Here is a 22,432-nt window from a genome sequence, read left to right on the forward strand (position 1 = left end):
ATAAGGATGAATTTCAGGGGGAGCCTTTCCTGTGATGCAGGCTGGAATTCAAAGCAAAGCACTGGAGTTGCAAGTCCTGTAGTGATCAGTTTGAAAGGAAAAAATATGTGCATAGTAATCTTCAAAACTCCTACTGCACAGACCAGCTTTAAGAAAAAAGCCTCTTATTTGAAAGTGAGGAGCAAAAAAAAGCTAATTGAGCTAATGTGGATTTTGAAGCACGAATAAAAAGTCTAATCCGGAAAACTACACTTAAAAATTATGAATACAAACACTGTAAATCTGAATAATGGTTATCATGTGGAGTTCTGTGCCTTTCATAAAGGCAATAGCATTATTATTAAAGCCCACTTCCAACCCCCCAAAGTCACAAGTCACTGTTCATTAAAAATGCTCATTAAGTCAGCTCTGCTTTGGCCAGGGGCTAGACTGCTTGTGCATATACAGTATGGAGAGAAATGCACCAATTAATCTTACACACATCTGCAGCAGGGGTGAGCAAGGTCTGTAAAAGCAGTTTCATTTTCCATACAAACCAGAACAAACTGGAACAGCTGAGCATTCCCACTGCCTGCCAGCTACTTTATGTCCTCAATTCTTTCAAATACAGTACCTGGAGCTCTTCCCCAAGCAGGATACAGAGATGCTTTCAGCACAGGGATAAGCAGTTCTCACAAACAGCATCAGGTACCATCAGGTTAAGAAACTGCCCACGTATCAGCATGCTGCCTTGTAAAGGTGTAATTAGCAAATACCTGATTTATGCACAGCTACCCTCACATGAACCTCAACAATTTGCTTTCAGAACTAAGCTTTCTGATCCACCAAAAGAAACTTCATGTGATGCAAGGACCTCGGCACTTTTCCACCACAACAGCCTACCTTTTGAACAGACATCAGTCAGCAAAGCTTGAACTGGAAACGGGAAAGAGAAAGGAGAGGTGCCCAGTTTCATGCCACCTAAGGAAGTCCTTTTGTGAGTAAAGATTTTTACTATTGCTGGAAGTGTCATTACAGTTACCAAGCCTGTGGAGTTGGCATAAATGCTATGCAAGTGCTGAGGGGGGGCACACGTGTACATGAACAGTGTCATTCACTTCTGGCAGGATCAGGACTTTGAGCATGGCACCTTAATTGCAAAATTATCTATTTTCATCACAAGCCTTAAAATACTAACATTTTAGCTACAACAGGACTGTAAACTGCTTGGGTTTTAAAGAGCAATGAGTCCATCAGCAAACTGAGGGTACAGAGATCTCCCAATGTACATACCAAACAGGACAGCCAGGTCACAGCCCTAAGAGCCAAGTACACAGATCTTATGTAGAAACCTTGGTATTTCTGCTATTTCAGCTGAACAATCAATATGCAAAAGAGGAGAGACAGTAAGATTTAACACAAATCTCTAGCCAGTGACCTGACATTCCCAAGCATAAGTTGCTCTAAAAAACACTACTATAATCATAAAAAAAAATGACTGGAGGTATCAAAAAAAGGATTCTCAGAGAACTCTGCAGACATCTTTTCAGAGGCACCAAAGAGATGTCAGAAAGAAGATGGAAACTTTGAACATTAGTAATTTGGGCTAGATCACTAATATTTGCAGTATATGCCCCAGGTATGTAGAACAACAGAACTGCTGACCTCAAAAGGTTTGCATTAGCCTGATCCGACTTTTATTGGTTTCTAGGAGTAATTAAACGACTGGAAGTGAAAAAGAGTCAGGAAAAAGTTGTGTGAAGAAGCAAGTCAGCTGGCACACTTTTAGCACAGAATGTTTTCAGCAACGAGGCACGAATCTCACAGAAACCTCACTTGCATTTCATCTTGCTTTGGTTAAAATTAACCTTTATAAAGCCAGGAAAGTCAGGGGGGGAGAGTTTGCTGCACCTCCACAGCCATTTCTCAGAGCCATTATTGATGGATGCCTTGAAGGCATAACAAAAGAAAGACTCTAACATTAAACAGTTTTTCCACTGTACCCTAAATGTTTATGTCAGAGCTGTACCAGAGCCAGATTTAACAGTTAACCACATCCTGCAGACAAAACGTCACTCACATTTCTGAAGTCCAGTGTTCATCTGCGTGTAAGAAAGAAGCTGAAAGGAGAGGTCACCTGGTCCTGGCAGACAGGCCAGCATGGCAGACAGGCACTAACACAACATGGGGCATTCACTCCTCTGCACACTGCAACAACAGAGAGACAATTCAAAGTTATAATACAAGGAGGAACAGAGAAAAGAAAGCGGCAAAGAGCCATCCCTGGGTGAAGGTCTGACCAAGCACAGATGCGCAACTGCCGCTCCAGTCCTTCCTGCATCTCGTAACGGCAACAGCCATGCTTCAAGAAGTGGGTCACCTGCAGGGTTATAACTAAAATAGCTGTCTCACTCTCCTCTGCTGCTTGACACACAGAGGATAACCCATAACTCCATCCTCAGATTTCAAAGGTGGCTGTTAACGAACGGTACAGAAACCACCATGACTCATTTGCACTGTATTGAAATGTGCTGGCTATCTACCAAGCGTAGCCAAAGCAAGTCCTCTGGAGATATCCTGTCAACTGCTCTTTTACATTTAATAAAAAGGCACGGCATGCATAAATTGAAGGCAAAGTATGCAGCACTCTGCCTCGTGGCAAGATTAAGCTGCATGCTACAGCTTGTAATTTCTGTGGTCCATTAGGCTGGAAGATGGATGGCTACAACTTCCTTCATTTCATAGGAGACTCGCTAACCTGGGTTAGACAAACAGCCAGACGTGCCTCCTGCACAAAGCAGCTGCAGAGGTGCCACCAGCCTCCGCTGCAGAGGGTCAGCATTTAGGAAATCAAACCTCAAAACAAATGCACAGAGCACTAAAGCTCTTTAACATATAAACACTGCACGGCTGTCCTCATATCCCATCATTGGTGTACAAAGAGGGGGGGCGTCTCTCAACAAACCTCACTGAGGCTCAAAGACTCCCAGCTAGTATTATGGAGAGATATTTAAGGTGGAACAAGGTCTCAAGAGGCCTCCTGGTCCAGAACCCTCTGCCACAGCCACAGGGACAAGCCACAGCCAGCCACAAGCACTTTAGACAGCTTTGGGAAACAGGGTGGCTGAGCCAAACTGGAGAAATCAATTGACTTCCCTTCTGTGCCACAGCACTGGTGCTGCTCTAAAGGGGGTACTTTTGCCAGAACACCTGAGGAACAGCTAGAAAGGCCTTGGGGTTTGTTCTATGACCCCCAAGACACAGCAAGAGTTGAAAGCTTCAAAAGTCACAGGCTGATTTAATTGCAGTCAGTTTCATAGACCCCAATTCAAGCAGCTGGGGAGGCCAAAAGATGAGAAACAGAAAGCTCCAGACTAGTGTGAGAAGCCACAGAGGCCACTTCTGAGTCACACTGCTCACACAAAGAACATAAACCCTTCAGATGACACCTGACGAGGCAAAGTCCATGCTGTGTCCTGGACAAGCCCCACCACCTTCATGCTCCAGAAAGCTCCAGAATCAGACTTCTCTACAGGGATGTTTTAATGACTTTAATTTGAAACTCAACCTCAGACCACCCAAGGAACACTTGCAGCAGTGCAGCAAACAGCACGGGCTTAAAGCTTTCCTGTAGCACAGCAATTACCCTCTGTGTAGAATTCATTAGCTCCATGTTTACGTCCTTGGTTCAACATGCAAAGGCTGATTAAACCAATGGCCAACAAAACCTCACACAAACATTAATTTATGAGAACTTGTGCATCTTCCCTGTGTGAGAGCTCTCCAAAGCTGAGTGTTGCTAAGTGAGCCCGCCGGGTGCCACTGAGACTAACAATTAAAAATAGGTTTGGGCACTGAACGTCAGCTTGACAACTCCAAGCTATTGCCCATTCACCCTTCCCACTCAGAGTAACAGTGACTCAGGGCTGTGAGAAACAAACACACAACCTCAGCAAGCTGCAGGGTTGACAGCTCAACCACCAACATGTTTACATCATTCTCCATTTCATTCCTATGGGATAGTAACCATCTCCACTACCACAACTTGAAGATATGTAGCTGTAAAACCTTGTAAGATAAATCTAAACCCAGGTTTTCTTTTCATCCTCTGTAGGAGGTGGAGTTCTTGGGGTCTTTCAGAAGGTGCTCAGAAACGATGACTGAAGACCTGTCACATCCACAACTTGAAGGAATCGCTTTAGGAATTGAAAAGTTGGTCAGCCTTTACAGATGAGATTCATTCACCACTCTAAGTATGCAGTGTTCAGTGAAACTCTGCAAACAGCCAGTGGGCAGCAGCTTGTCCCAGATCATGCCCAGCATGACCAGAAAGACAAAACGAGAAGCCAGCTCCTTTTTAATCAGAAGACAAAAGCCCTGCATGTTGCCAGAGCTTTACCTGAGTAGGCAACAGAAACACTCACAGTCAGCAAGAAAAAAGAGTCACCGTGTTTTCCTTTTTGCTTCATTTCATCAACTTCAGAAGACTGGCAAAAACAAGACCTATTTCTCAGTGAAAAGCAGACAAACAATTAAGAGCTTTCCCTGGAGTCAGAAAACCATCAGGTCACACCATTCTCTAATACTCACCTAATATTCATACTCACCTAAACATCTACCTTTTCCTCCAGTAACGCCTGATGCCAGGCCAGGATTACTTCCCATCCCTGCACAACCAAAGCAGCTCGGTGTCTACATTACTTCACTGGTGACAAGTTTGCGTACAGCCCCAACAGAGGGAAACAGCACTGCACTCAACGTGCTCTTTGACTGAACAAGCAGCATTTCTGACAGCAAGATCCGTGGTGGGTTTGCTCACCTGCTCCGTCATTAAGGCTCATTACAGCCTCAACACTGTGGCTCTTGGAGTAAGCCTCTTGCTGAGAGGCTCAGCGCCACAGACACAGCAATAAACACAGTAATAGCACATTAGGAGAGAGAACAAGTGATTAAAGAGTGGCCACAGAATTCAACTCAGAAGAGCTGGGCTTCTGTGATAAGAGACAAGTATTTCCTTGAAGGTCAAAACATGTATTTATAGGAGCTTTAGCTCTAATACAGACAATAATGTTTTAGAGAGGGTTATAAAGGCAAGTTGTTCCTGCAGGCAGATAATCATTTTAGGTGATACCAAAGCTCCATAAGGACTGGGGTGGCAATAATAATTTAAAAGACAATACTAGACTTATAACTTTAAGTAGAAGCGTAACATCATCCTTTTAGCTTGATTTGCAATAGGCAAATCAATGCCACCTAGGTCACTGCTAAGCATTAAAAACAGAAATCCAGACTGCTATAGAAGTGCTGACCTTCACTCCATCACTGAATCCTGTAATTAAAACCCTGCTCCGATTTCTGTTCTCTATGAAATTAATGTTTTTCAAAATCAAGATCTCAGTATTTGAAGTATCTTCACAAACAAGCCCATTCAGGTTTTTTTTGGTAGGAAATTATTTGACATATATTCCCTTTGAGATACTCAGCACCTGATCGCTCCTTTCTCACTGACTCTTCTTCAGCACGAGCTAACACAGACAACTCCAACATACCATGCAGATAACATGAACTGAAATCCCCCCATCATGTTTGGGATTGAGGTGAGCACCAATGGTCATCTCAAACAGTTGATACTCACAGTCTCAGGTCAACAGGGGTCTTCACATGAAGGCAGCTTGGCCCATCACCCCCTCCTGCGCTTGGCTTTATTGCTCCTAATTAGTCCAGAGTAGGAGATAAACTGAACTTGGCACATCAAGACCTCTCACTAGCAAACCTGGCTTCACAGCAGCAACTTGTGTGGGCATCAGCACCTGCAAAGCTGCCCCAGTCCCTCCAAGGATGGGTGGATGTTACTGGGGGAACTGGAATGGATGTAAGGAATTAGGAACCAAGGGGGTTTTGCACTGTACCAGGCTCAGTAAACCAGTCAGCTGCAAACTGGAAAGCAAGACCAGTAGGCTTTGGCACCCAGCAAAATGTGGCAGCTGTGAAACCCTTACCTTTAAAGTCCTCAAATTGTATTTTAAACTGATTGTGTATGCTGCCAAACACAGCTCAACGAGCTCTGTCTTGAAAATATATATAAAGTAGATTTCTGGAGGAAACAATCATTAGATGGAATAAATAAATAAATACCCTGCTTTGAAGTGATTTTAATCTAATTTGGCTGCAGGATAGAATTTTAACAGCTCACGTACTGCAGGATGCTCTATGACATAGTTAGCAGGTTTAGACACATGAACAGGGTTGGTTTTTTTCCTTCTAAGATCTATTAATCATCAAATCAAAGCATGTTAAGCTTAAGAGGGACATGCAGTGCTTGGGATTTGGGGGTCACTCTCACTTCCCCACCATGGCTGTTACGTCCAGCCTTACCTGCTCATTAGGGTCCAGGCAGCAATGTCCCATGCACTGGTTTTCAGAGTAAGTCCTATCACCACCAATGTTCACCAGGCAGGACAAAGAACTCACCTCCACCCATTGCCCAGGGACACCCTCCCTGTAGAGCTAAGAATCAATTACAGTAAAACTTACCATGATATTGCTTTTCTGGACTAAAAAGACATATTCTTTTATGCCTGATATTCCATGTTTAGCATGGCTTCTGCCAGAGCCACTGCTCCCCAGGCCAGGGGGTACTTTTACAAGCTAGAGTAAAGCCTAGGTGTAGAGCAAAGTGGTACTCTTAGGAAACTTCTAACACAGCTTTATCACTGTATAAACAGACCACATATGCAGAGCTATTGCCAAGTTTTAGCTACGCCAGTCTCCGAAGCTCCCAAGAGGCCTTACAGGGTAAGCACACAAAGGAAACCCACCCTGGGCCGGTGAAATATGGGAAGCTGAGCTGGTTGAGACGAAAGCAAGCTGCTGGAGTCTAAAGTTAGGCCCTGAACGTAAACATGCATGTTTGAAATTCCACGATTAACTGCAGGAATTGTTGACAAAGCCTGGGGCCGGCAGGAAGCAGGAGCAGCCACCTCCACACAAAAGCAAAGCTCCAAACTATTCCAAGTTTCCAGCACCCTGGGGTCCCATAAGCCATGTGAGGGTTGTTAAGCACTTGGAGCTGGTTGATACACTTCACCTCTTCTTATTCCCAAGGTAGTTCCATGAAGTTCCATAACAGCCAGCGGGATTTACAGTGCATGTGGCACGTTCCAAGTTCAGCATAACATAAATGCTGCAAACAAAAACCAAAACTAACTCCGGTTGTGAAGCTGCTTTGGTACAAATGTCTGTTAGAGCTTGCCAGGAAACATAATTGAATCCTGGCCAATTTTCATGCTCCAAGGGAAACTCAGTGTCTCATTTACCCCCTGGCAGGCTGCTCAAAACCAAATGAGACTCATTCCTCCCCTGAAGTAACCTAAAATCTAAGGGGTTCAAGAAGTTGTTTGTGTGACCTGCACATGCTGAACCCTCATGGCCAACCTCAGAGTTCGATATGACTCCTTCCAGTCAGCCATGCCTCAACGGACAGATCCCACAGGCTTCCTGCCTTGAAACTCCCCCTTTATTCATGGGCAGTTCCCAGCATGGCCCTTTCCCAGGATTGCTGAAAAGCCAGAGATAAATCTTACTGTTTCCTGGAACAAAATTACCAGACTAGCCCTGTATTCATCACAGGCTGGTATCACATCCTCTTTAATGTTTTATAAATGGAAAACTGCAAAATAATGTGCAGAGAGGTAGTCTTTTGAGCTGGCAATAAATCACAATAGCATCGAGTGTACTTGGGGAGAAATAAATAGGAAGAGTGAACAATAGAAAGTCGCCTTCTGTGACAAGCAGAATGCACTGTCAGCATCTGCCAGCACAGGACCTCTTGGCTTCCTGCATTCAGATGGACCTTTGCTAGAGTTTCCATCAAAATCAATTTTGGCTCCTTGCAGTTTAATTAACTATGATTTTGCTTGTAAACCATTTCAGCTTTCAGGCTGACCTCCATTTATAACGTTAGTCAGGCAACAAAATTAAACAGTTTGGAGGGGAAGGCAGAGGGAATTTAAATGTCTGTGGGGTGCTCCTGCTGCAGCTCTGCTCCTCTCCCCAAGCTGCGATGCCAGTGCTCAACAAGGAAAGAAATGAAGCAGCTTTGGGGCAACAGCACTTAAAATGGAATATTGTTCATATCACACTCCTCATGCCCAAGGGCTTCCACTAAAGGCTTCTAGGTGAGCAATTTTGAACAGGATGTTGTGCAGTAACAAAAGCCGAGGTGGTGGCTCCCGGCTCCAGGTACTGCCACGTGTGGCATCAGCTCCATCAAATTCCCTCTTTGGATAAAGCTGCAGCAAGCTCAAGGTTATGATCTTAAGAGTTTAAAAAGCCTGGGGTTTTTTTTAGGTCAGTCCCAAGAGATTGTTTTAAAACACAGTCCTACGCATCTGCTGAAGAGGAGAACAGTTGGCTTGAACTGTAAGATGGGTTTTTACATAGCTTCTGACCTTTCATCTAATTGAGGCCTAAAGAAGAAGGGAAAAAGAGGAAGAGCGATACGTCACTTCAGTTATTAAAATCCATCAAGCTCAGACTTTAGCCTTGGGATAACCACAGCCAAAAAACTGACTCGCAAGTAATTATCACTGCTATCTGCAATAAAAGTTAATTGGACATAATTGAACTAAAGCCCTAATCTGAATGAAGCTGTTGCTGGCAAGCAGCCTGCTCCTGCCTGCACTCTGCAAATGGAACTGCTAGCAGTAAAATGGACAAACACGAGGCTGCTTTTACAGCAAATCACAGCAGTTCTGCAAACAGCTCTTTAACTGGGCCAAGACAAAGCCATTAAGAGGGCCCATCCTCACCAAACACACCCTGTGAGGCTCCCCAAAGCTTCAGAAACAAGTTTCAGTTTTACTGACCTCTTTAATTACATGGCCTGAAACATAAGATTCACGTCACGAGATGCTGGTTTCATCAGCTCCCCGGCGCTGCCAAGAGCAGTACAAATAACGTGCTTTTCGAGCACATAAAGACACCAACTCGGTTTTCAGTGCTGATAATTTACCACCTTCATGCAGTTCAATAGCCTTTCCTGTCGTAGGACCAGCTTCTTTCATCTCCTCAGCAGAGCAGACAATTAGCTGCTTTCTCTCCTCAGCCCATGCAGGTGGCTGGGGGAAGGGAGCGTTAAACTGAATTCCTGCTGATTTGTGCGTTTATGTTTTGCATTTTTGTTAACTAACAGACCAGAAAGCAGTCGTCATCTCCACATACTGCTTTAGAACTTCCTTCCAGTTTTAATTATTAACACTCTGCCCTTCACCAAAGCATATCAAAGCACTTAACAAACATTACCGAAGCCACATAATCACTGAGACAGGCAGGAATTGCACGTAACTCCTTTTACAGGGGCTTAAGGTTATTTTGGACCAGATTTATGTTAGAAGACTGGTTTCCTGATTATGGGCTAGTCTGTGACAGAAGAGATTGAGGGATGTGTCCAGCTCACCACAGGTTCCTGACATAGTTTGGGATGAAGCATTTAATCACCTGATGCCACGGTCGCTCCTTGTTAAAAGGACAGCAGTGAGTGACAGTTTTCTGCCTCAGAAGAAGACCATGAAGATAAATGAACTTGTGGAGCATTCAATAGCACCTTGGCTTCTCACGTCAGGCTTACAAAGTCATGTTCCAGGCAGTCTCCTGGGGAGAACTGAAGCAAACCACCCCTCCCTGCCCTGAGTGCCATTTGCTCACTATGGCTCCTCTGCGTTTTCACAGCTCCGAACAGATCTGCTTCGCTCAAGAAAGCTGCGACAGAGAACCAGTGGCATCAATTCCCTTTCATGACCCAAATCAGTGGCTTACTTTACTTTGCTCAAAGCCCTCACCTCTTTTTAAGCCTATTTTTAGATTTAACTCTGTATTCTGCAGCATGGCAGGAGATGACAGACAACACAGGCGCTAAGTAGGTCTTGCCAGGTGTTGCAGGCTGCTTCTACAGGTGAAGGAAAGATGTAGAAAAGACAAGTCAGGACGATTGCAGGGCCTGGCCAAAGCTTCAAAGGAGTATTTTCTGGCTGTGCTTGAAACACATATGCTAGTGGTCAGCTATGAGACAGATGAGATACTACTTTTACCATGGGAACATATGCAAGAAATAGGAAAATCCACCTGCCTGAAGTCAGAAGTGATTTGAATAGCTTTGTATCTGCCTCCTCTGAATTTTTACTACACTAAAGCACTCTGACCTTTAATTTTCTTTCTCCTTTTATATGGTAACTTCCAAGGTTTTAATGTTGTACTGGTGGGAAAAAGGGATGAAGAAATAGTCTGGGACGTATCTTAGTTGCATTTCACAGTACATAATTCTGCATGGCTGTTTAGGAGATGGAGCAAAGGATGCTACACTTGAACTACAGCAGTTAAGAGGTAGATACAGCATTGCCATCAAAATCATAACATGCCCAGGGTATTAGCTTTACATTTGTGTTTTCAAAATGCAAAACAGATTCCCTACCCATCACTTAAGGTTCACAGAAGATACCGTTTTCTGCAACGAGGTACTGAGAGGTGCAAACAAACATTCCTTCCTCCAAAGCATCCATTATCCTTTGAGCAAACTAAACCCAACTTCTTCCTCTATGCTCCAGCACCATCTATAATATCACAGCAGCTACTACAAAACACAAAACAGACTTACAGATACGAGTGTGCATGTTTTCACATGGCACTAAGGTTAGCTGCGATGACTTCCATCCAACCCAGCACAGCCCGGCACCTACCAAACTACAGGATGCTGCTAACACACACCCCAGTGGAGGCATCACACATTCCCACCAACAGACATTCTCCATCCTCATATCCAACTTCCTTCTGCCTTCAAGTGATAAGAAACCAGAATACCCATTGACCCCTTTCCCATAGCAGAGAGGTTGCAGTTGTAACCTCAACATCCTTAGCAAGAGCCTGCACCACACTGGCGTTACGTGCAGCTTTCCTACGTGTTCGATGTCCGGGAGAAGCACGAGGATGTAATTCTGGGCTTTACTTTGCCACAAAGGACGTTCAAGAGCTGGGAGCTTCCTCATGCTGCTCTCAGCCATAATTCCTCCCTCTCAACTTTCTCGCCTTCTCAGATCTGAAAAGGAAACTGTTGTTAGGTGCAGCAAACAGCAGGCTAGGCAAAGGGGAAAGGAAACATGACATAGCTCCCTCTCTAGTGGCTGCTTTGCACAGATCACCATTATCTTCGCTCGTTCCACACTTGCTCTGTAAAAGCCCAGAATTAAAGTCTTAATCATGACTTACAGAAATCCTTGTGGCTGCACATGACACCAGGATGACAGTTTTTCCTTCTAGAATATCGTCAGAAGTCACAGATTATGGCAGTTCCCCGAGCAGGGAAGAAGCCACCTTCCCCTGTTTATTGCAAGCTGATTATTAAAAACACACATATTATTTCAGAGCTAACTTTGAACAAATTCCACCTCTACGCAACACACGGACAGCAAACCAGACACTGGTTAGATACTGAAAAACATGCTTTGAGGCCACTTTTAAAAATAGATTCACTTGAAAATGAGAACTATTTGCAAATAGGGTAAGAATGAATGAGGCTTCATACAAAACAGAAAACTGAACTAGCATGTTAATTAAAATAGTAAGAAGTGACTCACTTGCAGGCCAGGGGCACTGGTGGCTGTGAACACAGGCGGGCAGCTCACAGGGGATGGATTTCGGTTTGCACTGGCTATGGGTGTGTACCACTTTGACCTGTCCAATCACACTGACACTTGCTTGGGTTTGGTATTTAGCTCTTTGGATACTGAATTAAGGTCCCACCTATAGTGAATTTTTAACAGCCCATTTACAAACCAAGTGGAGAAATATACAGCAAATTTGTATTTAAGATACAAGACTGGAGAGCTCTCTCTAACTGCATAGTGCCAGAGCTTCCTGCTGGACACACCAGCTCTTAAATACGCATTATACCATTTGTAAGGGCAAGATAAGACCTCCTTCTGTACTTAAGAGATATCGTGCAGCCTACTGTAAAGATGAAAAGCATTCTAAGAACCTCAAACAGAAGCTGCAACTCACATACAAAACCCTCACAAGCAGCAAATACAAGCCATCAGGTGAATACCGAACAGCTGGACCAGACACTGGGATGGTGTTTTCCTGCCAACCTTCCAAACCAGGCGCTGGTGCCCCCCTGGCTCATCCTAACCCAGACCTAGTGTCCTTATCAATCCGCCAAGAAATGTAAAGGCCATCTCATAACAACTCAACAGAAGAAATACATTAATTGTGAGCTACTATAAAAAGTCTCTGCTGTACTCAGTGCTTTCCTGAGCATGAAACCCAGCCAGCTGCAGTGCTGGCAGTTCAAAACAGCCACAGGGAACGCAACACGAATGTGCAAGATGTTCTCAAAACCTCTGTGCACCACAAGCACCAGAGATCTTTATCTGCAGACCTGAGAAGACACTTCAGTGGGATCTCACCCCATTCCTTCAGATGCTGCAAACACATTGCCTGCATCCAAAGCTTACACACACAAAAGGCTTCTATTTCCCACAGTAAGTTTGACTGACTACAGGTGAGCAGGAGACTTTAGCTTGCTTCTGTCCATCCTTCCTCCTCTGCACTTGCCTTTTTCTTAAGAAACCCCAAAACAAACCAACACCAGACACACAAATATACATAACTTGTATAGACGGGCCACAAGAGGCAGCTGTAAGTGTACTACAGTCAGTGAGACATCCCTGTGCATGGAAAACACAACCTGGCTGTGTGGGCAAGAAGAGAACAAATGCTGCTACCACAGCCCAACAGCAAACACAGCACAAACCCACCCACATGAATGCTGAGCTGCTGATAACTTGGCCTGTAACAGCCCTGACCTCCATAGAGCATCTCACGCTAAAGGGCAGCACAGCCCCAGTGAACACTACGTGAGACACGGTTACTCAGGCAATCCCCAAAGTATTGCTTGATTTTAACTTCCAGGCAATTTGTCTTTCCAACCATGGAATTGCTATAGTCACCAAATTCAAAAGGTAAATTTTTCTACCTTCAATTAACAGCATTAGCACTGTTTATAACTGGGTGATTGATAAATGCTCCACAGAAGCTGTAATTAATGTAGTTTCTTCCTTGGAACACACCCCGAACCCCTTGGCGCTCAGACACTTAATGAAAAGCAATTTATCAACTTGCTTTGAATAGCTGAATCTGATTCCTTAGTGCAGAGAGAAACACACTTTGCTTTAAGCACTACCACTGAAGAGGTACCGCGTACTGCGACATTACAAACACCATCAGACACAGTGCGGATCTTCATCGGGATGACAGCGACCATCTCATCTCACTGAGAAACTAGGTATGATTTAACATGGCTTAGCTGGGATCCTTTCCCTTGGGATGCAGTCAAGCGGATGTGCAGATGAGCTTTGCCAGGATGGAGTGGTTTTTTCAGGATACTGGACAAAGTTCCATGTTCTGTGTGGCCAGGAGCTCCCTCACTGCTGGGAAGCAGCAGCTCAGTGTATTCCAGCCTGGACATGTGTACAGCTGCTCACAAAGCAGATAAAAATAAAGTGCTTACAGAGTGTTTGAATGCTCATTTCTCAAATTGTGTTGCTTTTGTATAGTTGACATATGCAAAAAAAACCCCAACCCGACCAGTATTTAGAAGGAAAGGGTTGACATCACAGGAAAATTTATGTGGGATTAACCAGCCTTCAAAGCCTAAAATCTAAACTCACGTTTCTGGGAGTACAGGCTACAGATTTCCAGTGCAGAAACTGGTCTGTATTCCATGTGGCAAACTGAACCTAAGGATTACATACTCCCATTGCACATGTTAAGTCTGTTTCCCATTCCTGCAGTGTCTTGCTCTCTTCCATTTGTCTTTTGATACAGATAAAAGCCAATGCAGATTGCAACTGCTGATACAGAGGAAGGCGCAAGACACAGTGTGCCTTTGGACTAAGGCAATAGAAAAAGGCTCGGGTCCAGACTGCTAGAGCATGTCAAGAGATTGTCTTTGAAACTACAAAACTAGAAATGAAAGCGCTGCATTTGTATTTGATTTGATCAAAGGGACTGGAGGAGAGGGGGGAGAAATCACATCCTACAGATGCAGGCTAAAATTTAACTACTTCACACATAATGTGGGACCAGCTGATCCTGTGCAGACATAAATAAAGAGAGAAAACAAAGAAGTAAAGTTACTCTCGCTCTGAATACGCCGCTTCCACAGACGGCTGCTTCAGGCTCTGCCAAAGAGCAACAGGAACCCATTTCAAAGCCAGAAAGACAGAGGAAGCACATACCCAGCGCTCTCGCCATGGGCACACAGTTTCAGTCTCCAGTGAAGAGTAGAGGAGTGAGCTCCTGTGAAATAAGAGAAAACACACTCCAAATGTAATGGCTATTTGAATAAATTAAGTGATTACTCCCTGTGGGACGCTGCTCCACTGATCTGACTGTGGGATGAAGGCAAACAGTGGCAATCTTCCGGAGGAGGGCTTTGGACTTCAAAGCTGCAAAGGGACAGGAATGTTATTCTCTAATGGAGCAACCACTCGGATACGTGCTCAGCACTGGGAGAATGAGGCTTTGCAGAAGTACAAGCTACACTACAGGTAGCAGCCCTGCAGATCCCAAACAGCAGCACAGGAGAAAGAGATACCTATCACTGCCACGCTCCCCAGGAGCAAGGATTTACAATACCTGTGGGATAGGCTGTGTGCTCCTGGAAATTCCTAACTGCAGGAGGTGAACCATTTAAATGGCCTCTGGGCCGAAAGGATGGAGGTCTTTGCCTTTCACTAGAAATTAAGCAGAAGTCATTTTAAGGAGTGAGGCAGACAACAGTCTTGCACAGGAGATCAAAAAGCCCTCCAGATGTTTATTTTAAATGAAATTCAGAAGCCAGTATAAACCAGATTTCAAACACTCCATAATCCTTCCCATCATTTGCATGAGAAAAAACAGGGGAAAGGTTCCATCCTGCTGCTCTGAAACTCTCCAGGAATGTGCAGGATTACAGTTTGTTCCTCGACTCTTCAGACGAGAATTTGAAGTATGAAGAGCTCCAAGCTGCAGTCTGATGGCACCTAAGCATGTTTCTCCCCTGTGCTATATGCTTTGATGGATGCTCAGCACACACATATGGGGGCATCCCATGTGAAGGAAGCCTCTGTCCTTCCTCCCCAGGACTATTCAAAATCACGGACTGAAAAGTGTCTAAAAATGTCAGTCCTAAATCTTCTACTTTCTCCTCTTGCTACTTCACTGAATGCCTCCTGATTGTGCAAAAGCAGAATATTCAGGCGTCAATCTAAGTAGCTTGGGCTGACAGTGTCTCTGGAGACAGGAAGAGAAGACAGATTTCCAATAGCTCAGATGTAAAGAAAGCTGCTACACAGGAGGAGAGATAAATAAAGAGGGAAAGTAACACACCAGAGAACTTTTACCAAGGTCACATCAGGATGCTGAACACTACTCATCGGCAGGGGAAGATTTAGATGCCTATTCCACTACACATATCCATTCACCTGCTGGCAACAAGAGCCCTCAGTAAACCAAACCGGTTCTATCCATGAAAGGAGGACATTGGGAAGATGATACCAGCTAACAAATACAAAAGGAAGACCAACAGAGCTGGTCCTGGATGGATGCCCTCCACGGCAAAACACTTGGTGTGACTGGGAAACAGGCAACACAGGATGTGGCAGCCAAAAGGATGGACAGCTCTGCTCTAATCAATGCTAAGGGCTCCCAGCTTGCAGCAGAGGAGATTCTGTACCCACCTGAGCAAGAGCAGCACTGGGATCCCATCAGGAACCAGAGCGTTTTGACTCTGCTGCCTTGCAGGGTCACTTACAGGTTGCAGTTCCTCATTGCTTTGACATCAGGGCAGTGGACACGTGGCAGGTTGCTGCAGACAGACTGTACCATGAAGAAAAAGCTCTGCCCCCAAATATTCTATCAGTTACTGCTGTGCCCTTAACAAGAGGGTTTCTTGCCCGTTTCAGCGATCTGAAAGACATGCTGGGCAAAATTTCAAGCTCTGACAGAGTGATCTTATCACTTCTGTGCTGTTCTCGCTACACAAGCCCCTGATTCAGCAGCGTGTAATAAAATCTTCATTTGCATGAAAAGCACTCCCTGATCACAAAGTCTTCTGTTCCACAGTCCTCTTCCCATTTACAGCGTCAAGATGCAAGCACCACAGTCATTTCTGCTGGTGACTAAGGTGGAATATTTCATTTATGCTTTATTTGGAGAGGCTCTCAACATTTTAATCCCATCTTTTCCTACAATTCTAACAGTGTTTTTGACTAACACAAAAGCCGCGCACATCCAAACTATGCAAGCACTGCAAAGTTCAGACTATGCTTTCACCTCCACTTTAAATAACCATGCCACGTGAAGCACATTTCATATCAGCACACAGTGACCATAAGCAGTTCTAAAATGGTTTCAGCATTCAACAAGTCCAACCTTTTCCAGTTTGCATTTACAGTGTCACGACACACAGCATCGGTAGAGGATGTATTTCAGAGGATCGGAAGGTGTAGCCATGCAAAGAACAATGCTCTCTGCCTGAAACATGATTAATCTCTGCCATGGAAAACTAGTAAAATCAAGTATCTCCTTATCTTTCTTTACAGAGAGACTGTTAAAGCTTAACTGTGTTGGGAAACTTTTTCCTTTGGACTAAATCACGAGCCTAATGTATGTGGGCAACACACATACCAGCATACGCAATTAACTGCCTCTCTCCTGATGCTGCAGGAGAAAGTCCACCAGTTCAGAGGCAGGCTGCAGCCTTCACCCAACCAGCCCTCTCCCCATCAGAGATCTCTCCCCAAGGCCAGCCTGTGCCAGGTAACACCACCTCCCATTATTCACCTGATGACATCCCACATCTACACCCCAAAATCCCACCTGGCTCAGAGCAAACCCAGCCAAAACAGAAATACCTTTCCTCACGTCAGCGGTGCAGTCCCCATTTAGAAACGTTTTCCTTCACGTTCATCCAGTGCCAAAACGTTATGATGTGTGTGTGCTGTGCTGATCCAGGAATGCTGCTACGGATGCTGCTGCCTCCTGTCTATCACCAAGCGTCTCATCTAGCGCATGGCCATGCGACAACAGGCACTTGAAATTGGGCAGCTCAGCAACACATGTACACCGAATTTTTGAGCTAGCTATTCTAAGCTGCTTTGCTAGCAGTTTCTGGCCTGTGCAGTTTGAAAGCACACGGTTCTGGCCCTCACAAAGAGCAGACCTGTAAATGACATCTTGAGGATTAAGCTGATTGAGATGCAATTTGCCTAGCAACCATTCATTAAGCAGAGTTCAGAAACAGGCCAGCAATCTATTCCACCTCCTTATCTGAGCAGTAAACAGATAACAGTCTCTACTGTGTCCTCTACCCTCTGGTTCAGACACATTGTAAACAGATTTTTCAGAAGTTTAAACTCCTACAGGAAATCTCAGAGAACAATCCTGCCTCCAAACACGAGGGATTCCGTTTCACCAAGTCCCATACAAGCCTGGAGCAGCCCTAGAACGAGGACGATGCAAATCAAATTGCGATGCATTTGCAGTTCCTGTGCCTCCAATATCTTCTCGCACGAAGCACTAAGAGCCCATCCTAGCTGTTAAAAACTAAAATCTTAATCACACAAGCACTTGGCATTGCTATTCTGATCACTGCAAAGAACTCAATAAAAATCTTATTCCCTTCCTTCATCTTCTGGAAGGAATCGATTGGCACTTCCAATGTCTTTGAGAGAGGTCCCCCCCTTCAGAGGAGAAAACAAAAGTCACGTCCTCACTCCCACTAAGTGTTTTTTCCCCTCATTAAATGAGCAAGTCAACGTCATGAGGGAAAATCAAATCAGCTCCCCCAGCTTGAAGAGTTAAGCTGAAAAGGTTAAGCGAAATCATGATTTTGCATAATTGTTTCCCTGCAAGAAACATCTGATGATATCCTGCTCTGCTCCAAGATTAAACAACAAAGATTAGAGAGGACATATTTAAGACTCTCTACCTGAATGGTTTTCCTTTGGTGTACAGTTCTTCTGGGAAATCATTGTGACATACAGCATGCGATTACAATTAAATATGCAAGAAAGAAGAATTAAACGGACTATGAATAATTAATACCCTACAATACTACTTCATAAGGAAAGTCTGGCTGAATATTGCTGCGGATGAGATGCACCTAAATACAAGGCACATCAGAGCTGGTGGCTTTATTTTTATGATGGAGTCTAAACCACTGAGTAACTTCATGGCTGCTACTCAACTCTAGACGAGCTGCTGGCCACTTGTGCCTCCCTTCTCCTGCTTGCTGCCCATGGAGCTGCAGAAAAGGAAGAGAGATAATGCAAGTGTTGCAATAGTTGCTGCACTGCTCATGTAAGAGGTAACAGGCTTCCCAAACATGTCCCATCAAAAGGTATAAAGCAATTACCTGACTTCCTAGTACAGAGAATAAAGCAAATATGATGCAACAATTACAGATGTGATAAGATCGGGTGAAGGCTGTGAGAAAAAACAATTAAAAATGCTTGCAAGAGCTAAGGAATGCAGCTTATTTTCCCAGAATCTACCTTAATGAGGAAGATAGCATCAGCTCACAGAGCAGACCTTCCTGTTTCAAGTTTACTGTTTTGGAGCCTGCAGAACATCAACCGTGGTAAAGCCACAGTTGGGTGGCTGGGTACGAACCCTCCATCTCCAGCACAACTGTCCTTTGTCAGCTCCTAGTGAAAACAGCAATTAAAAAGACCCTAAATTAATATTTACTGAAGTCCTCATAAACTTGGTATTCAACTCCTGGCATTTTCCACTAGGCACCAGTCAGGGCAGCTCTCTGCCGATGGACACACCATGCTCTTGTTGCACCCATTTACCTGGAGAACCTCATCTCCCCTCACTTTATCCAAGCAGCACAGCCAAAAAACACCACCCCACTGCAGAGAGCTACTGCGAGAGCTATACATTTGAAATCCAACCAACATTTGTGATCACTGAAGCAGATCAGGGCATTACTACTGTATTAGCTGAAGGTGACAGCCCTACAAAGATGTGTGCCCCTGCTCAAAGCCCATGTGCTCCGGCTCCCTCACTCCTGCAGGATCCAACGCTTTTCTCCTCCAAAGCAAATACAAATCAAAGGGTCTTTCTGCACACAGGCAAAGTCATGTTAGAAGTATGCTAGCTTAATATTAATTTCCTATTAAAAATTAATAGGATTAAATGAAGCCTGCAAGCCGGCAGGCACCCAGACAGTCATTTTGCCGATGCACTCGTTGGCCGGAGGAGCGGGATGCAAAGGATGGGCTGCAGTGTTCCTTCAGGATCCACATGTTGGCCAGGAAGGGTAGCAGGGGGCTCTTCCCCACATCCTCAATAGGACCCTGTGTTCCATCACTGCTGTTGGTGAGCAGCTCATCCTCTTGACCACAAAATGATGGGGAACCCATGAAGATCATCCTCAGAACTCCAGCATCTTTTCACTTTGGATCCAGTCTTCTGGCTCTTACCCTCACTCATCTGCACGTGTTCCCCTTTCCCACTGCTGGAATTAATCCCCTTGCCAATAAGCATCCTGCAAGCACCCAGAGTTTACAGAAGCGAAGTTTAACCTTCATTCCCTATTAATGTTAACAGAATAGGAAAAAATTAACCACAGCACAACAGAAAAAAGCCTGTATCTGCATTTCTAATTATACAACAAAACACAGCACGTGGCAATATTTCCAAGCACCTTGCTGGGAATAAAATAGTCAGTGGACTGCAACTTCCATTTTGAGCAGTGGATGTGAGAGCAACGGGCACTGAGGTTGTCAGTGTTAGGGGATGAGGATGCGAGATTTAAGGGAGATGAAGTGACATATGTAAATGATGGTAACAAAAATGCTCATAACTAGAAAACCAGTCACCTTAAACATTTAAAATTTCATGATCTCTCCTACTTTTTAATGGCTTAGCCTACTTTTCCCAACCTAATTTGCATGATCAAAATAGGCCTCCTGCCAGGAAGCATTAAAATGGCAGCCCCCCCATGGAGACCAAACTCCCTTCACCATACGAGACTGAAGGACTAATAACTATTCCTAAAAACATTTTAAATCCATTAATGGTGTTTAGTAAACATTTATTTAGAATTAGTGCCGCTATTGGGATTTCCTTCATCTATGAAAGTGTTTTATAAAAGCCTTTGATGGAGGAGCAGGTACCCCTCAAACGCCTGTACCATCTCCAACCCTCTCCATAAAGCCAAGCATCCTCACGCTCCTGCTCTGCGCTGCTCTCAACATCCAAGAACCCCAACTCATTCTCTGGTTAGGAACCAGACAATTCCCAACAGCTGTTCTGGGAAGGGTGGGCAGCTGGAAGCACCCCACTAAGATGCAAGGAGCAGCCAGGCTGGAGTTTACCAACCCCACCAACTTTTACACATGGTATCTAATTCTATATGCTAAAACCACCCCCATGCTAGTACCATAGTAGTATAAATCTCAGATTCAGCTTCTGGTACAGATACATGGTGCTTTATACACATTTGTCTGAGCTATGTGCTATCCTTCCAGTGCCATCTGCACAAAACCAGGGTTTTATCTAAGCGTTGGAAACTAAAATAAATCATTTCCTCCCTATCTGTGATCTAGTTGCAGACAGACGCCACAAGCCCGAGAGCTGGCTAGTGCAGGCTTGTCTAGTTAGAAACAAAATTATATCTGCATCAATATGATTTATTTTTAATAAAAAATGAGGCAATGCAGACCCTTCATATCCCAAAAGTGTCAGCCAGCACCCCCCAGCCCACAGAAAACATAATGCACGGTGTTCAACTGGCATCGCCACTTCCCCAACAGGAATCGCCACGATCAAGAGATATCTTTTAATTGCCATGCCTAATGAAAAGTACCTGCTCATCCTCCATCTCTGTATTGATTGCTATACAATACAGGACCACAAACCTTGGCAGGGTGTTATCTGGTACTGTTAGCTTTTTGGTGTATCTGTGCCCCACCAGAATTGTCAAGAGTGAACTCAGCCCCCCAGTACCATGCAATAAATGATCCATCTGTGTCCATTCTGCAGGAACCACTTGAGGTTCCAGAGCTGCATTTCTCAAAGCATCTCGTCCTGAGCATCCCGTGTAAGTGGGGACCTCACACCAAGTAGCACATTCGGATACTGGAAACTCAATGAATATAAACGCTGATCCCTCAAGACAGTACAACCCACAACTGGAGACGTTACTCCCACAAGACCCATTGTTTCTACCTGTCAAAGTCACTAAAGGCTGGTATAAATAACTTAACATTCTCCAAAAGCATTGCAAACAAGAAATTAATTTCTCCTGGTTGAATAAAAGAACCTTTTTGACCCTATAAAGAATGACTGAAAACACCAAAACTGGTTTATTTTCTTACACAGAATAACTTCAACCATCTGAACTCGCTGCTGTGAGGTTGTAATGGGTTTTACTCAGCGAGCCAAGCCATCTAAACCACAGATTATAAACCCCAAACACTAAACATTTTTAGACGTAACTTTCCTCCACAGACCGTGTTTTATGCACTTTCCACTGGAAATGTTACCTCAGAATAAAAATCAAGATTTAATTGGCTCTTAAATAACTGAACAGGCACTTTAATTTTATTTCAACAGCGATAATTCATAAATCAAGCAGCTGAAATCCTCGCCCAGAATGTCAAGTAAATAGAGCAGAACACACTGAAGGAGAGGATGAGCATCACATGGTGAAAGGTGATTTTTCTTAAGCCTCCTGCATCGCCATTTTATGGACATCACAAAGCTACTGCCACAATAAACACTTAAGAGCTAAAATCTGCCAGCTTGGGGATGCTACTGTTTATCAGCAGGGACTGCTTAACAAAGACCAATGGGTGAGATGGCCCTTGTCCAACTGGAATTGCTTGAAGAATGTTTGGGATTTGAACTATGGATGCAATTTCCCCTCACACACACTAGATGGAAGTATGTAAAATCTTAATCCTTCCCTCCTTTAAATTGAAGTGGTTGCAATGTTAGGTCTTACTAACACGTTTTGAGAAGCCTTTTTTGGGTTCTTCAGTGGCAACTTCATTGATAATCTGTAAGATGCTGTGAAATATTAAACTGGGTTGGGAATGAATAGTACATATGAGAGGCTATACAGCAGAAATATTAAATATATTATTCAGGCTCATTTCCAAAGTAGATGCATTCCATTCCTAGAGGGTTTCAATGATGAGTTCTTTACTGTAAGGGTAGTAAGGCACTGGAATGGGGTGCTCAGGGAAGCTGTGAATGCTCCATCCCTGGCAGTGTTCAAGGCCAGGTTGGACAGAGCCTTGGGTGACGTGGTTTAGTGTGAGGTGTCCCTGCCCATGGCAAGGGGGTTGGAACTTGATGATCTTAAGGTCCTTTCCAACCCCTAACTATTCTATGATTCTAT

The 22,432-nt window shown here is 44.3% G+C and overlaps 1 protein-coding gene across 8 annotated transcripts in view; it reads right to left on the reverse strand.

Moving 5' to 3' along the window:
* Positions 1-22,432, reverse strand: part of FAM222B (family with sequence similarity 222 member B) — a 36,874-nt gene that overhangs the window by 8,377 nt on the left and 6,065 nt on the right. Inside the window, exons 1-4 of one of the 8 annotated variants that reach the window (XM_061363466.1) lie at positions 9,819-11,913; positions 8,847-9,738; positions 4,587-8,447; positions 2,060-2,187 (exon numbers count right to left, since the gene is read on the reverse strand). The exons of 1 other annotated variant lie outside the window; for it this stretch is intronic. In XM_061363466.1, the coding sequence (XP_061219450.1) occupies positions 2,060-2,141 (82 nt within the window). In that variant the 5' untranslated portion in view covers positions 2,142-2,187; positions 4,587-8,447; positions 8,847-9,738; positions 9,819-11,913. Of the gene's footprint in view, positions 1-2,059; positions 3,030-4,586; positions 8,448-8,846; positions 11,914-22,432 lie in introns of those variants that run through there. 6 more of the 8 variants (XM_061363464.1, XM_061363465.1, XM_061363467.1 and 3 more) reach the window with 6 other exon arrangements.

The sequence above is a fragment of the Neopsephotus bourkii genome, unplaced genomic scaffold (genome assembly GCF_033783945.1).
Source record: "Neopsephotus bourkii isolate Nb327-2 ecotype Australia unplaced genomic scaffold, CSIRO-AGI_Nbou_v1 NB_1154, whole genome shotgun sequence".
NCBI classification, from domain to species: domain Eukaryota; kingdom Metazoa; phylum Chordata; class Aves; order Psittaciformes; family Psittacidae; genus Neopsephotus; species Neopsephotus bourkii.